The sequence below is a fragment of the Myotis davidii genome, unplaced genomic scaffold, assembly GCF_000327345.1.
Source record: "Myotis davidii unplaced genomic scaffold, ASM32734v1 scaffold100, whole genome shotgun sequence".
In the NCBI taxonomy this organism is placed as follows: Eukaryota; Metazoa; Chordata; class Mammalia; order Chiroptera; family Vespertilionidae; genus Myotis; species Myotis davidii.
This window is the reverse complement of record NW_006292691.1, coordinates 531,648-547,751: the sequence shown is the minus strand read 5'-3', so window position 1 is coordinate 547,751 and position 16,104 is coordinate 531,648. Positions and strand designations below refer to the sequence as shown.

Here is a 16,104-nt window from a genome sequence, read left to right as displayed (position 1 = left end):
CACACATCTTTTTTTTATTAATTTGAGAGAGGAAGGGAGAGAGAGATTGAAATATCAATGATGAGAAAGAATCATCCATCAGCTGCTTCCCAAAGCCCCACACTGGGGACTGAGCCTGCAACCTGGGCATGTGCCCCGACCTGGAATTGAACCATGACCTCCTGGTACATAGTTCGACGCTCAACCACAAAGTCACGCCGGCCAGGCAATAAACTATTCTTTAGAAAAAAATGTTTTAAAAAAAAAGTCACCATGAAGCCCTGGCCAGGGTGGCTCAGTTAGCTGGGCGTCATTTGGTGCACTAAAGGGTTGCTGGTTCAATTCCCGGTCACACCCAGGTTGCAGGTTCAATCCCTGATCGGGGTGCGTATGAGAGGCCACCACCAGATGTTTTCTCTCTCCTTCTCCCTAAAAAACTCAATAAAAACATATCCTCCGGTGAGGATTTAAAGAAAAGAAAAAATCCAAAAGGTATCATGAATACCTATTATGTCTGTTCAGGCTACGGCAATGAAATTCAATTACATGCTCTAACTTCAAAGTACTAATTAATCAAATTTTTAAGCAATTAATTATGTTCACTGGTTAAATGTATACTTTCCCACTAAACATATCTTTATTTTTCCCCATGTGGACTCAGCACCTAGCACAGGTCTGGCACAGAGCAGGCAGGAAGTATCTGTGGACTGTACAAATTAACTTAAAACTAAAGAACTGTGAAACACCATTTTCAGTTTATTATCTGAGCTCTAATTAAAACACAATTGCAATGGTTAAGAAATGTAGCCAACATGTCATGCTTGCAAGATCCCAAGTTTAACAATTTGCAAACAGGTAAGATTTCAGAAAGTAGCTGGGGAGAAGTGCACTTTGTACTCGGGTTCAGGTATCACGGTTGGTGGACAGTCTGCTCAGATGTGCTAGGATAACAGAAAGTCACAGTCCTTGGCTACGTTTGGGGGCAACTAGAGCCTCACAATGCTGCACCCCCGAGTCTCCTTGCCCCATGGAAGAGGGGCAAAGGACCGTGGCCGAGCCAGTAGGAGCCTGGTGTGGCTCACGAGAGGCCCAGGTCCATCCCCAGTCTGCTGTCTACCAGCCATTTAGCACGGAATGGGGGCTCAATCACTCTGAGCCTGTCGTCTCATTTGTAAAAGGGGGGTTGTACATGCTGATCTCAACAGGTTGCAACCATATGGGATTGCATAGGTGATAAACTATTCTTTAGAAAAAGAATAGTTTCCATTCTTTTTCTAAATCCAGTCCATTCCTGATGTCCTCTGAGGAATGGCTGCTAATTGGCTGTCCAGTGGCACTGCTCACTTGCATGGGATACTACCCAAGAACCACCCAATAGAATCAACAAAGATCGGTTCCGAAACAGAAAATGAAAGACTAAGTTCCTGTGTTACTGGGGGGTGGAATCCCTGCCAGCTGCTTGAAAGGCCAGGATAAAACAGGGAATGACATGAGATGTACCTACTGAGATGCTCAGTGATGTTACTTATGTTTTTAACAGAAAATCCAATCTTCCTTGGAATCTACGGCAACTAAGTTCACTTCAAAATCTGAAACCAGGAAATCACTTCAAGAGGCTCTCGTCCTACTCATCATCCCTGAGCAGGCTGGCTCTGTGCTTGTTCTGCAGGTAGCATAGGCAGAGACGAGTTACCTGAGCTGGGCAGGAGATGCCACTATGTTAGGGAGTAGCTAGAAGGGGGAACACAACCAAGAAGGCACAAAATCCAGTCCATTCCTGATGTCCTCTGAGGAATGGCTGCTAATTGGCTGCCCAGTGGCACTGCTCACTTGCATGGGATACTACCCAAGAACCACCCAAGGGCACTAGGAAGATCCCCACACCACACTTCTAGTGATGACGGCAAAGACCAGTCAGCTATTCAGTCTTCAGTTGAACACTCCTACAAGAGCACTGCTCCTTACCTGCAGGGTGATCCCATGGACCTCTCCCACCGCAACCTCAGTCCTTAGACTGAGGAAGCAGGCAGGGCCCACACGCCCTAATCCTCACTACACAGGGCTATTGAGGCCCCCCAGATACCCTCTGTAATAGTTTCCTGTGGAAAACAGAATTTGACTCTTAACAATTTTTTTAATGTATTTTGATTGATTTTAGAGAAAGGGAAAGTAAGAGAGAGAGAAAAAACATCAATTTTTTTGTTCCACTGATGAATTTGGGAGGGAGGGAGGGAGGGAGGGAGGGAGGGAGGGACATTAATTTGTTGTTTCACTTACTTATGCATTCACTGGTTGATTCTTGTATGTGCCCTGACTAGGGATTGAGCCCACTACTTTGGTGCATCAGGATGATGCTCTAACCAACAACTGAGCTACCCAGTCAGGGCCAGACCTTGACTGTTAAGGTCAGCTTTTAAAAAGCTATCCATGCCCTGGCTGGTGTTCTCAGTGGTTAGAGCATCAGCCTGCACACTGAAGGGCCGTGGATTCGATTCCAGGTCATGGGCATGTAACTGGGTTGCAGGTTCAATCCCCAGCCCCGATTGGGGAGCATATGGGAGGCAACCAATCGATCTCTCTCTCCCTCTCTGTACCCCTCCTTCTTGCCTTCCCTTCCACTCTTTCTAAAAATCAATGGAAAATATATCCTCAGGTAAGGATTGAAAAAAAAAAAAAAGGCCAACCAACCAGTCCTTCTAACAGATGCATGATGCTCTTCTCTGGGCTGCATGGACCCTCGATGGCAGCTCAGCATCTATAAGAGCAAATCAACTCAGCACCCAACATTTCTCTCCAGGAAAGAAGGTCCAGGCACTTGGGCCTGTTTATGTCGCCCGTGTGCAGTTGAGACCGGGGCTGCAGCTGAAACCCCCTTGGAGGTTGGCCAGAATGGAAATGGTTCTCCAATGACAAGGAAACAATGAGGCAGAAGCTATAAAACTCGACTATTTCAAACCAGGCACTTACACACTCCATTCTGAGTATCTCCCCACCTTTTAAACAGACAGAGGGCAAACACTCTCCCACCTCCCCCGTCCTTTCTAAAGCAACCCGTTTTCCTGCGCCAAATGAGTCGTACGCTGATGAAAACTGTTCACACTTCACAAAAGGCTTTGTGTTTGCACTTACACCTTAATTTGCCCAAAATTATAAATAAATAGGATGGTGAAGGTCCTGTCTCCACGGCACAGCTATAAACATGCAGAAATCCTGGCGAGGGTATTGGTAAACAGCCTCTGATCTGGAGCTCCCTACACAGACCAAGGCCATGACAGCAGCCCGAAGGGGACAAGAGACTGGTCGGCTCCATGAGCACCTAGAACAAAACCCAGGGAGGGTCAAGCAGCCAAGAGCGGGACAACTCGTTTCCTAGGTGCTGCCCACCTGTGCAGCCCCTGAGGGGCAGTTTCTATTGGTCAAAGCTGCCTCGAATAAATGTCGGCCAGCAGGTAGTTTTCCAGGGCAGCTGGGTAAACACCTACTTTTCACGAGAGGCGAAAGTCATCTTAGATCATGGCGCATGCTCACCCACAGTCTACTAGACAAAACATAGAGCAGCTCACAGACATGCACCATCCATTCATTATTTGCCACTAGACAGGACCTAGCTTTGCCCAGAAGCCCACAAGTCTATGCCACCAACTATAAAAATGTTTACAAATTACACATGTTAAGATGAACTCTTGTGCATCTTAGAAAACTTTACATGTCAATGGTACTTTCACCAGTTAACAAACAATCTGCCAACAGGCAATACGGAAGGCTGCATACAGAGCCACCAGTAAGGAATTCATGTGTGGCCAACCCTGCGTGGGGTCCCCACTGCCCAGGTTGTGGTCCCTCAGAGAAGAACTAACTGCTGGGCATGGTGTGAGCCTGTGTCCCACCACAACACAGCCTCCTCTTACCCTCAGATGCGAGCCCGCACCAGCTCCAGCCAGGGCACGCTCTTGGAGACAGCTTCCCCATCGTATCAGAAGCGAGAGGGCCTTCCGTCCAGACAGACTCTCAACAGACAAGTTGTGCTGGGGTTTCTGCCAAACCTGTGTGTTCGTTCACCTGAAGGTACATCACTGCCAGGGAAAAAGTTTAACCTGCTCCCAGACATGCTCTGTTAAACCTGCTGTGCCAGTGGTGGGTGTGGGGGCGTGGAGGTAGGGGCAAAGTTCAGGAAGTGCCTTTGCTGGGTTCTTAACAAACAGTCATATCTCAAAACAGAATGGCTTTTGTTTTTGACTCTCTAACCTTTCAGATACAGTTTGTACAAAAGACACATCTCCCTGTTATATTTTATTAAGGCAGCTCTTTTCTCTAGCTGCTGATAGTGGGAGAGGGAGGAACAGAGGAGGTACAGCAGGGACAATTCTTATCAGTTCTGTTTGTGCCTGTTCCGTGACTTTGCCATCCCCTTCCAGAAACCCTGGCACACGAGATCACCCCATGTAGGCCTTCAGCACTCCATCCTCTACCTCACTCAGACTCTCAGACGAGGAGCTTTCCTCTCATTCCCTGAACGTCAGGGATAACCCTAAGTCACTTCCTCACTTCGTCCCTTCTCAGACGCCACAATAGTGACTTTCCCCTAGGAATTATGTTACACGCGACAAGCCAGAGGGATGCCCAGGGAAATGCTGGGAGCCACGGAACGCACTGAACAGCCCTGGCAGGAAAAGGACCAGAAGCAGCAGCGCATCAATAGTTCTCTACACAGGGTCCCCTGACCAACACCGTCGAGTGCCCAGCCAGAAAAATCAATAAAAGGCCTGTCTCTGAAGATGTCCAGCAGAGGATCTCCAAATGTGGTAGCTGGATGCAATGCACATATTCTCCACTCCTATTTTTATTGGACTTTTAAAGACTATACAATGTGTATTTTTTTAAGAAGAGAGCAATCTTTCTGTAAGTTTCAGAGTACTAGTTTCACTCCCCTAAAAATGACATCTAAAAACCTTAAAAAGTTTAAAAAGACATGGAGGAATCTTAAATGCATATTATTAAGCGAAAGAAGCCAGTCAGTAAAGACCATACACTGTAAGATTCCAACTATGTGATTACGTGACATCCTGGAAAGGCGAAACCATGGGGACAAATAAAAGATCAGTGTGCTGGGTGCTGGTGGGTGGGTGGGGGAGTGACTCATGGGATCACAGAGGACTGTTAGGGCAGTGACACTACTCTGTATGATACTGTTAACGGTGGATACAGGACATTGTACATTTGTCAAAACCACAGACTGTATACCACAAGAGTGACCCTCATGTAAACTATGAACTTTAGTTAATAATAATAATGCATCAATATTGGTTCATCAGTTTTAACAAATGTACCCACTAAGGCAAGATGTTCATGAGGGAGAAAACTGTGTTGGTGTGTGTATAGGGGTGAGGGGGAGTGATAGGAACTCTTTGCCTATCAGCTCCATTTTCAGTAAACTTAAAACTGCGAAAACATAAAGTGTATTAATTTTAAGTAACAAAAAAGCTTTTAAAAAAATTTCCTCCATTCTAAAAAAATTAGGATTTAAAAACCTGAGGCGCATTCCTTTGGCATACTCTTTGAAATGACAGGTTCCCACCATGCCATCCAAATGCGAGAGCTGGGAGCTGGCTCACCCCCAGGACGGAGGCAACCACAGAGCGGGAGGGCCACAGTCATGTGGGCTGAGAGGGCGATTCACCCACTCAGAGGACAAAACGGGGGCATGGTCAAACAGCACCCCTACCTGCTCTACCCAGGTTTCGGGGGAGGCAGCCCCACTGCAGTGACTCACTCTTTTGGACCAAACAAGAACTTTAAGTACAAAATGTGTTGATGGCTTTTACTATCCTGAGTAATCAAACACTGTATTAGCTTCCTAGGGCTGCTGTATCAAATTACCATAGACTGGGTGCTTAAAACAACAGGAGTGTGTGCTGACAGTTCTGGAGACCAGAAGTCTGAAATCAAAGTGTCAGCAGGGTTGAGTTCTCCCTTCCTGCCCCTTCCAGCTTCTGTAGGCTCCTGGGGCCTGTGGCTGCATCACTCCGGCCTCTGCCTCCATCTTCATATTGCCTTCTCCCCCTGTGTCATCTCCCTTTCTCTTCTAAGGACACTCTATTCAGCATGATCTATCTGATTCTGAGGTCCTTAACTCAATTACAGATGAAAAGACCCTTCCCTTTGGAGAAATAGGGTCACATTCACAGGTTCTGGGTGGAAAAATGGCAGCAGAGTAAGTGGATGCTGCACGGGCATGCTCCCAGGAACAAACTGGTATTCAACTAAAATACAGAAAAACTTCCTGAATAATCAATGGAAAACTCGCAAGAGAGAACCCTGATACCCGAGGACTGAAAGTGGAGACTGCATAGAGACTGGTAGGAGAGGCAGAGGCACAGGTTCTGGGTGGATGTGTCTTTGAGGGACCACCATTCAATTCACTACACATAAAGTATTTTTTAAAATTGATGGAATGTCCTAGCAGAAATATGAGAGAGGAATAAAACAAAAACACTGATGATAAAACGTATGCTCTTGAGACATGATTAAGGACTCAGTGCTGACGACGTAAGTAACAGGATCCTGCCATACTGCTGGGAAGGCAATTCTCCAGATGCTCCAAACAACAAAGGAAGGCTCTCCCCTGGTCTAGCTGCATTCCTGAAAAATTCAAGATGTGTCAAACCTCACAGAACCTTTCTACTCAGGCCTTTTAAGCAGCCTCTTCAGTCACAGGAGCTGGCAGTTCATCTGAAAGCTGACACATCAGAGTCATGCACACCCGGGGTCCCCCGCCTGGCCACACTGTGCCTTGCAATCAGTACAAGTCCCATCTGGGTACTGGCCTCCACATGCCAGGACTGGGCCTGGCACTGCCCACTCACACGCAGAATGCACACAGGGGACAAAGTGGCTCCTGCCCTTGCGGGGGCTCAGGCTCAGCTGGTACTCTGGGACAAAGCTGTGAAGGATGAACAGGCCCAGGTGGCCTGGGGAGAGGGAGGGGTCTGTGCTGGCAGAAACGATAGTCAGGAAGTGAGCCTGCATTTATCTGAGGGGTCACCAATACCTGGGGCAGCTCCTCACAGGAGGGGCATGAGACAGAGAAGGAAAGCAGTGGAATTCTGAGGTGAGTTAATATTCAGAGGGAATTTCAGAATCTATTCTGAACAACCCCCTCATTTCACAAAGGAGCCAAGGTTCAGAGGACTGATGTGCAGGGCTTCAGGCCCAGTGGGTCACAGCCTAACCCTGCTCCCCTCACTGGGCAACAGAGGCTGAGGGGTTAGCAGTGGCCACCACGGCCTTCCCCAATAGCTCTTCAAGGACACAGGAGTTTCCAGTGTATTAAAAAAATTCCAGACTCAGCCACCTGGACTCTCCCAGCATTGCCCCAGCCCACCTCTCCAACTACTGGGACACAGTGATAGTGGTCTGTCTCACAGACCTTCCCCAAACCTTGGAAAAATCACCCTCAATTACCAGCAACACCATGTAACCATAGGAACGCTGGCTTCTTCTGGGGGTAGGGGGCAGAGTAAAGCAAGGTCTCTAGTAGACCCAGAAAATGATTTGAAATGTGATAAAATAAAAACCTCAAAATGAGTCCCCTGCTCTGGCCTTGCCTGGCAGCCTGACAGAAGGTGACAATCTCACGAGAGTCCTAACTCCTCGGCCTGTCACTCTACTAACAACGAACCCAAGAGGGCCTCTTGTTAGGGTTCTCAGTTATGTAAGACTCAGAGCAGACACCTATCAACTGTGTGCTGGAGCCAGGAGTCCCCCAAAGCCCACCAACCACAGTGCCCCCCACGGTGTACACAGGGCTGCAGAGTGAGTCCTTCCCTGCCCTTCCAGCCATTTCCTATATAAACAGCCAGGGAACCACTAAGTGAAGCAGGACTTAAGATTACACAGAGGAGTAGGCGTAACATCAAGTTCCCTCTCAGCTCTCTTGTGAAAACCACTTGCCTCAAAGGTAACAAAGTCCTCGAACTCATCAGGGCAGGCCTGCGGCTCCTCGTCCTGGGCAGGTACAATGCTGCACAGCTGGCCATCAGAATCTGCGGGAGAGAAGACCCAGACTTAGCAGGAAACCCAGACCACCCAGAGAGGGCAAGGGGGAAACGATGTGAATGGGCAATGGAGCCTGGACTGGCTATGAGAAACCTGGGGGAAGAAAGGTTAGGACAGGAAAGCAGGTCCCCGACTGACACAACACTTTGTGCCAGAGTTCTTAGGCAGTGATGGGGAGGCCAAAGGGTAACTACTTCTTAAAAGAGCTGGACAACATTGTAAAAGAGAAAGAGCATGATACTAGCTCTGTGACACCGCTCACGGCTTTAAAAAGTATTAGATGCAAGAAAGAAAGAAAAAAGTATTAGATGCCAGATTTAATTTTTTTTAAACTGTACATGTTTGGGGAGGAGTGAGTATAATGAAATATTACCAAAATAACACCTTGTCCTCAGTGCTGGACTCACGGTCAGTTTTTATTTTCTTCTTTTTTTGCTTAACGTTATCTTCTACAATATATGTTTTAGTTTATAACTAGAGGCCCACTGCACGGATTCATGGACATTGAAAGGAAATTAATTAGAAGGTAGCCAGTGGGATGGGTCTGGGCAAGATGGGCCGGACATGCCCTGGAGCCAACCTCCCACAGTCCTTCCCTGGCCGGCTGCACCTGGGGAGGCATCTGCGAAGTGAGTGGGGTCCCTCCAGCAGGTGGGGTCCCTTGGCTTGGCCTGGGGGTATCGGGCTGAAACCAGCAGTCCAACATCCCCTGAGGGGTCCCAGAGTGCAAGAGGGCACTCTGCAAAGTTGCTGTTGCTCGGCAGCTCCTGTGTTGAGTGTCTGCCCCCTGGTGGTCAGTGTGTGTCATAGCTACCAGCTGGCGGGCTGGTCATTTAGACTTTTATATATATAGATAAGAAAAAGTTAAAAAGAAAAGCAATCTTTCATGATGGACAGGCTATAATTCTGACGTCAGCAATAGAAACATCACTTTTCAAACACAACCAATTCCCACAAAGAAAAGGTACTGGCTTCCACTGTCTCCTGACCATGTTCAGGCCTAACACTTTCCAAAGAGCGTGCAAGTTATGGAATTACGTTTCCTGATGTTGCCTCACTACAGTATACTGTCATATCGTAATAAATATTTACTTGGTTTTTATCCTCAGTCCTGATGCAGAGCTCCTAAAACTCTGGGAACTTCCTTGTGATGGGATGGAAAGAGCATCATTGTTATTCACTAAGAAGCCCCTTTCTGCCTTACCTGGGTTTAAACTAATGAGGTGACTCTTGGAGGATGGGGGTTGGTTAGGGAACCAACCTTGTGATTAGAGGGCTACAACTTTCAGTTCCAACCCGACTTCTCAAAATGAGGGAGTTCAGAGAGCTGGGTTAGTGAACACATCATATGGGGAAAATAGTGCATCCCAAACTCCACAGGGACAGAAGCCCCTACATTGTGGACCCTCCAAACCCACCCTATATACCTCTTCAACTGGCTGTTCATTGTAACCTTTTTAATAAACTGGTTACAGAACTAAAGTGTTTCCCTGGGTTCTATGAGCCATTACAGCACGTTATCAAACCTGAGGAAGGAGTTGTGTCAAACAGACGTGTGGGTAACCTGGGCACCTGTGGGGTCTGCGCTAACTCTGGGCACCTGACGTCAGAACGAATTAAATTGTAGGCCACCTGAGTGGGGTCTGCAGAGTATTAGAGAATTGCTTGGTGAGGAAAACCCACACATTGGATGTCAAAGTGTGAGCAGAAAACAGATCACAATAGTACCTGTTTAAAATGTATCAGTTACTTATTCAATATATCTCACATAATCTAACATAACATCAGTCACTTATTTAAAAAGTGGAGTAAAGTCTTTGAAGGTCAAATGGAAGAGCAAACCTCCCTGGACGCTCCTGGGGGGAGTACTTTGAAACGGTCATCACCAGCTTCCTTGGCTAGAGAACATTCTTCTTTGACAACTGGACCATGTGGGGAAAACGCTTCCCTCCACATCCCCAGCCAGGTTCTGAAGGGCCAGTGGTGTGAAGTCACTGACAGCCGGTATAAGTGGGGGAGGGAGAATGAATGTTGAAGGACCCTCACCACAGAGCAATAGCTGGGCACATGGCTACTCCGTCCAGTTTCTAAAGAGCTCTCTCAATTTAAACAATGATGCTTTTCCTCAATAATTATGAAAATTCAAGCATTTATGCATTTAGTAATTATGAGATGTCTTTGCCAATTCAATACTGCTTTGCAGTAGTAATTAAGGCCCTTAAACCAAAATCCCTTATGTAGCTGCTGTTTTGTATTGTTTTCCCTGGGAGTGTGGCTAAGTATCCGAGGGCTCAGACTATGGCGGAGTGAAAGAGCCTCAGAGCACGCAGGCTGACAGCCTTGGAGTCCCCTGCACTGGAGGGTTGGGTCTTTGATGCATGTGAACTACAGCAAACTGTATGTGCCTTTTTTAAAAAATATTTTTATTGATTTGAGAGAGGAAGGGAGAGGGGAGAGATAGAAACATCAATGATGAGAGAGAATCACTGATTGGCAGCCTCCAGCACATCCCCTACTGGGGATCAAGCCCGAAACCTGGGCATGTACCCTTGACCGGAGTCAAACCCAGGACCTTTCAGTCCACAGGCTGATGCTCTATCCACTGAGCAAAACCAGCCAGGGCTATATATGCTCTTGTGAAGGGGGAGAGGATTGCTGTGGACAGAAGTTTTTGGTTTCTATGACAGGAAGTAAAGGCAGACCGTTATCCCAGTGGTCACACATCTATAATAATAAAAGGGTAATATGCTAATTAGACCGGACATCCTTCTGGGCGTCATTTCAGACGAAGCCGGGGCCAGAGAGAAGAGCCCGGGTCCCGGGTGCCTGCCAGTGGCTGGAAGGAAGCTTGGGTCCCAGGTGCTGGAGGGAAGCCGGTGCCAGCAGCCAGGGGAAGGAAGGCCTACTCCTGCACGAATGTTTGTGCATTGGGCCTCAGTATTTTATAAAAGGCCAGACTGTTTGGGGCCTATTTTCCCCCTCTTAAATGTTAACAGTCTTGCTTGCACTTCCAAAAATTGAAACACAGAATTTCAAACTCTTAAAAATTAGTGAATCATTTCAGACATGTAGACATGTGCTCAGATGCCAGTGGTGGGCATATGATTTAGGAGTCTTGCCCCACATGGTGAAGAGAAAGATGTGAACATAGCTGATGTTTTTCTATTCTTGGGAACTAAATAGGACTCTTCTTTCAGTTTTCTTCTACAAAAACTAAAGCAATTTTCCATTAAGTGGAAATTTTTAATGTGCATTTATCTTATTCTTTCAGAGTCAATTTGGGGGGGAGGGGGAGACGAGCCAGAGCAATGGCCTATTTGTAATAATTCCCTCTCTATCTCATTCTATTCCTGAAATAAGGCCTGTGGTTATGACAGTAACAATCTCCTTGCGCTTTCCCTGCAAACTGGGTCAATGTATCGTGTCACTTGCTATGCTGCTCCTGGATACAGAATAAAAGTCTGTCAGACAAGACAGGCTGTGAGCAGCCATGATGGCACACTGGAGGGAAGACTCAAAGTGCACTGAGCTGAAAGTCATTTGGCGTAATCATGCTTTCCACTCTTCCAAATGCTATGAAATAACATTTCACAATCATCTTTGACTTGCTTTGATCCTAATTTTATTTTCACTCTCCCTTCCTAACAAAAGTTAAATGATGAAGTCAAATTACAAAAAAAAATTGCAAATTACCAAAAAAGTAAAGCCAAGCCCACAGCTCTGAGCAAGACCGGCAGTATATCCGATGCACAGGGTGGGGTGTTCCCCACGCCCACACCAGCTGCAGTCACCTGGAGGCCCTGCCACTCATGCCCACTCCAAGACATAGACCTGTTGTGCAGGTGTTGAGCCAAGGGGCCTCTCAACAGCCCTTCCAAAGGGAGCCTGGGATGGAATTGAATTGTGAGGCCTCTTGACAAGAAGGTCAAGTCCTCCCACAGTGCCCACAGCCCAGTCATGCCCCACCTTCTGATCCTGGTTACCCGAACCAGCCACAGTGACCTCCCTTCAGCTCCCAAATGTGCAGGGCACACTCCCTTCATGTCCCGACCCGGCCCCCGCCACCCCTCCGCAGACTTTCTCAGGGAGAATTCCATGGGCCACCTCTGGCATCACCCTCCCCCTGAGCGCCTGTTAGCTCTCATGGCTCTACGGCCTCAGCGTGCATGGGCTGTCCTCCGCAAGAATGCCGGCTCTCAGGGCAGGGGACCCTACTTCCCAGAGTCTGGAACAATCCAGCTCAACAGTGTCTAAGCTGCGCCCTCCCTTAGCTACTGCCCCTCCATCCAGCCTGATTCAAGCTCTCATCACTAAAACCTCCCTTCAGCCCACCCACTCAAGGACCCTGACCCATCTGCTGGCGGGCCAATCCTATCCAAAGCCTCCGACCTTTCTGCCTCCTCAACCACACACTCCAGCAGCAGGCTGTCCCTCATATTCCAGAGTCACTACCTCACTTCAGAAGCAGAGGTCTGTTCTACACAAGCTAAAAACTCGGGGTGGGAGGGACAGTGCCTACAATGCACCTCCCAATATAGTTTCGTGTTGAGGCCAAGCCCCAAGCCTCGCCTTCTGGGGATGCTTCTATTCCAGAATGTTCTTGCCATTGGAAAAACACGGCACCATTTCCTGAAGATATTCATAACTCCAGGACTGGCTGGCGGGGTCTTATTTTTAATTAAATCAAAGTGGAAATATTACCAACAAGAATGCAAAAACAGAGACTCAAACAATCCCAGTGGGGTTCAATGGTGTGTGGGCTGGACAGAAGAAGGCCTTTCCCTAGGCGAACTGATTTTGTGGGGCTTAAACAGCAGGAGGCTGCTCCCCAATACAGAAGAAGGTGCAGCTGCAGTTAGCCAGCTGCCTGGGGAATGGGGACAGAGCAGGTGGAACAGGACATGTCAGCCAGGAGAGGTTAAAATGGGAGCGCAGACTGGAGACCTCTGGATGTGACAGAAGAGCCCTGGCCAGCTCCTCTCAGGCAGAGACACAGAAATCCTACCTTGTGCTTCTCTCTGCCAGCCCCTGGGAAGGACAGAGAGTGCCTCAGCTTCAGTGGGATTATCCCAGGCAAAGGCAAGGAAGAGGGCGGAGGGGTGGGGTGCGCAGGCAGAGGTCCTGTCTCAGCGGATCAGGTGATGGTTAACCATTAAGGAAAGATCAGGACTCAAGGAGACAGGCCATTCTCAGGTGACCATTTTCTCTCACTAGATTGATAAATATCTACACATGCAACCCACGAGGGTCAGCAGCCAGCAACCCGTTCTGTCCGACAGATAATCAGCCCCTGCAGGGACAGCTCCTGGCTCTCAGTGGGCAGGTCAACGGCCCGAGAATTTTATTACAGTGGACTGGTTGTGCCTGCCTGGATCAAGTTTTCCGGGAGCATGTGACCCCCACAGGAACTCCTGCAGCGGAGCCTACTCCATTTCGCACTAACCGTGGCCCGAAAGAACAGAGAGCAGCCACCCGCCTGAATTTTGACTAGAGAGAGGCTCAGTTTGACCACACAGATGGCCCAGGCTCCATCTCTCACTGACCACTGCCCATACCCATGGGCCAGCTGCCACTGCTGCTCCCAGCCTTGCCACTTGAGAATCTGGGCTCCTCAACCGCCTGAGTCCAAGGAAGCCCAGTCCCAACCCTCGGCCGGAAGGGCAGAGACTACAAGGGGCATGTCCAAGGCCCAGAGCTCTTCCGGGCCCTTTGATCTGTGCCTCAGGGAACACACTGATGCCATCATTCCTGTGCTAAGGTTGTGCAAGTCAGCCCCACCCCCACCTGCCACACTGGCGGCAGCAGCACCTCCCCTGTTGTTCCCTCCCTCGTTTCGTGCTCTGTACGCACAAGGTCCCTGGCTGCCTGTTCACCAGGGGTCTCTGGGCTGCGCTGGTGTTCACATCCGTGTGGACTAACTAGGTGAAAGAAGTCACAACACACAGGGCTCCATACACAGAATGCTACAAAAGCCATCTGGGATTTGGTGTTTTAGGAAACCCAGGCCCTATGTAACACTGTCGGGCAATAATTTGGGGGATGTAACAGAGAAGACAGGTGAGACTCTATCAACAACTGCTAATAAGACCTCGGGTTCACAGGTACCCCCCTGACTGGACCCCATGACGACCATGGGCTCTGCCGAGTTTCCTTATGCCCCTCTTCCTCTGACAAGGGGCAAGAAGGAGGGAGACAGCCTGTGACTGGTGACTTCCCAACACTGCACTCCTGACACCACCTGGCCCAAGATGGGGAATGAGAAGGAAAGGTCTACTCAGAGCTTCAGAGTTTCATTTGAAGAGGAAAGTGCTTGGACAACTGGTAGGAGAGTAACATGGTACAACTACCTGGGAGAACATCTGGCAATTTTACACGAAACTGAATTCACATGCACATGACTAGCCACCCCACTGTCCGGTACAGGCCTCCAACACATGAAAACATGTATCTACACAGACCTGCCCACCAATTTCACTAGAAGCTTTATATATAACCCCCAACTGGAACCATCTAGCCCCAAACAAGTGTCCACCCATGAGGTATAAGCACATGATGGAGCACTACTCCATAACAGAAAAACAGACTCCTGATACAACACAATCAATCTCAAAAACATCACGCACGGGGAGCAGCCAGGTGAAAGAGCAGATATGGATGATCATATTTACATGAAGTCCATGAAAGGCAAAACTAATCCATGGTGACTAAAATCAGCAAAGAAGGTACCAATAAGAGGGAGGAGATTACTGGAAGGCCATGAGGGAACTGCCTATGGTGATGTTAGTAACTCTGGGCAGTGATTTGCATTACCAGACACAAGAACTTGTCAAAATTCACAGAATGGCACACTTAAGGTTTCACTCTAGGTAAATTTTACTCTAAAAAGACTGCAAACAACTATTGAACTCTGGGTAATGACTGATAGCATGCTAAAAAGTTTAGGCTGAAGTGTATGGAAGTATACTGATTTGTAATGCATCCCATTAGAAAAAAGAGAAAATAGATAGGAAGGTGGATGGGTAAAGCAGATATGGTAAAATGTTGCCTGCAGAATACAGATAAGAGATATACATATGAGTGTTCACTGTGTAAGTCTTTTAATATTTTTGTGTGGGTCAGTTTCCATTAAAAACTCTTTGGGGAAAGTGGCGGTAGTTTTCTAACATTATGGATAAGTAGTTGAGTCAGTCAATTCTGGAAGATAGGGTATGTGAAGAGCAAATAACAAAAAAGGAGAGAGAGCATCCTTAAACCTGGGGCATTTTAGGGACTTCAAAGGGAAGAGAAGACATTAAGCTCAGCAAAAGGAGTCTGAGGCGTAATGGTCATTAATAAGGCGTGGCTGAGCAAGAGGGAAGGCCAGAGGTGGAGTTGAGGAAGGGGTGAGGCGATGGGAGCACAGGGGTGGGGGAGGGGGTGACTGACCTCCATTTCTGATCGCCGTGATCCCTTGGTAGAAGTCTTCAAAACTGATCACGCCGAGCCCACTGGGATCCAAGTATTTTGTTAAGTCCTTCACCTGCAATTGCCAAGTAAAAATATGTTACCCAGGGCTTTACAAAATTGGAAGGGGATATCATGCACTTGACCTTTTCACCGTATTTAGAGAAGCAGCCTACTTATAAGGTGCCATGTTGAAAATAAGAGCCACTGGTTCCTCTGATCCAAAGGCCACCGACAGCTCCAGACAGAAAACAGGCGGTATCCTAAGAAGGTGCCAACGACACCTGGGACAATGAGTCAGGAATAAGATCCTGCTTTCAAAGGTCAAGAGCCATGCTTCGTGAGTGAAAAGGTAATCCAGTGTTAACATTTTAGTATTATTCCAGCCATTGTCTAGATTACTACACATAGCACAGACCCACCCATCCTTTCCAACAGCTGTGCAGAGTTCTTAGGAAAGACAACGTAGGCAAGCAGATCTAAAAATCATAAACAGTAAGTCAATAATTCACACATGGGTTTATAGAAATGAAACTCTTTGAAAAAAGACATTTGTATTTCCAAGTATAAAATGGATTTCATCAAAATTTTAAAGTTTTGCTACACTGGCCACGCATCTTCTCTGCG

General features: G+C 47.7%; 1 protein-coding gene across 5 annotated transcripts in view; it reads right to left on the bottom strand.

Moving 5' to 3' along the window:
- The window catches only part of RAB11FIP3 (RAB11 family interacting protein 3 (class II)), a 127,291-nt gene that overhangs the window by 24,434 nt on the left and 86,753 nt on the right, over nucleotides 1-16,104 (bottom strand). For 3 of the 5 annotated variants that reach the window (XM_015565577.1, XM_006766155.1, XM_006766156.1), the window contains exon 1: nucleotides 2,668-2,740. In XM_015565577.1, the coding sequence (XP_015421063.1) occupies nucleotides 2,668-2,688 (21 nt within the window). In that variant the 5' untranslated portion in view covers nucleotides 2,689-2,740. Of the gene's footprint in view, nucleotides 1-2,667; nucleotides 2,741-3,887; nucleotides 4,048-7,929; nucleotides 8,022-15,459; nucleotides 15,554-16,104 lie in introns of those variants that run through there. The other 2 variants (XM_006766157.1, XM_006766154.2) reach the window with 2 other exon arrangements.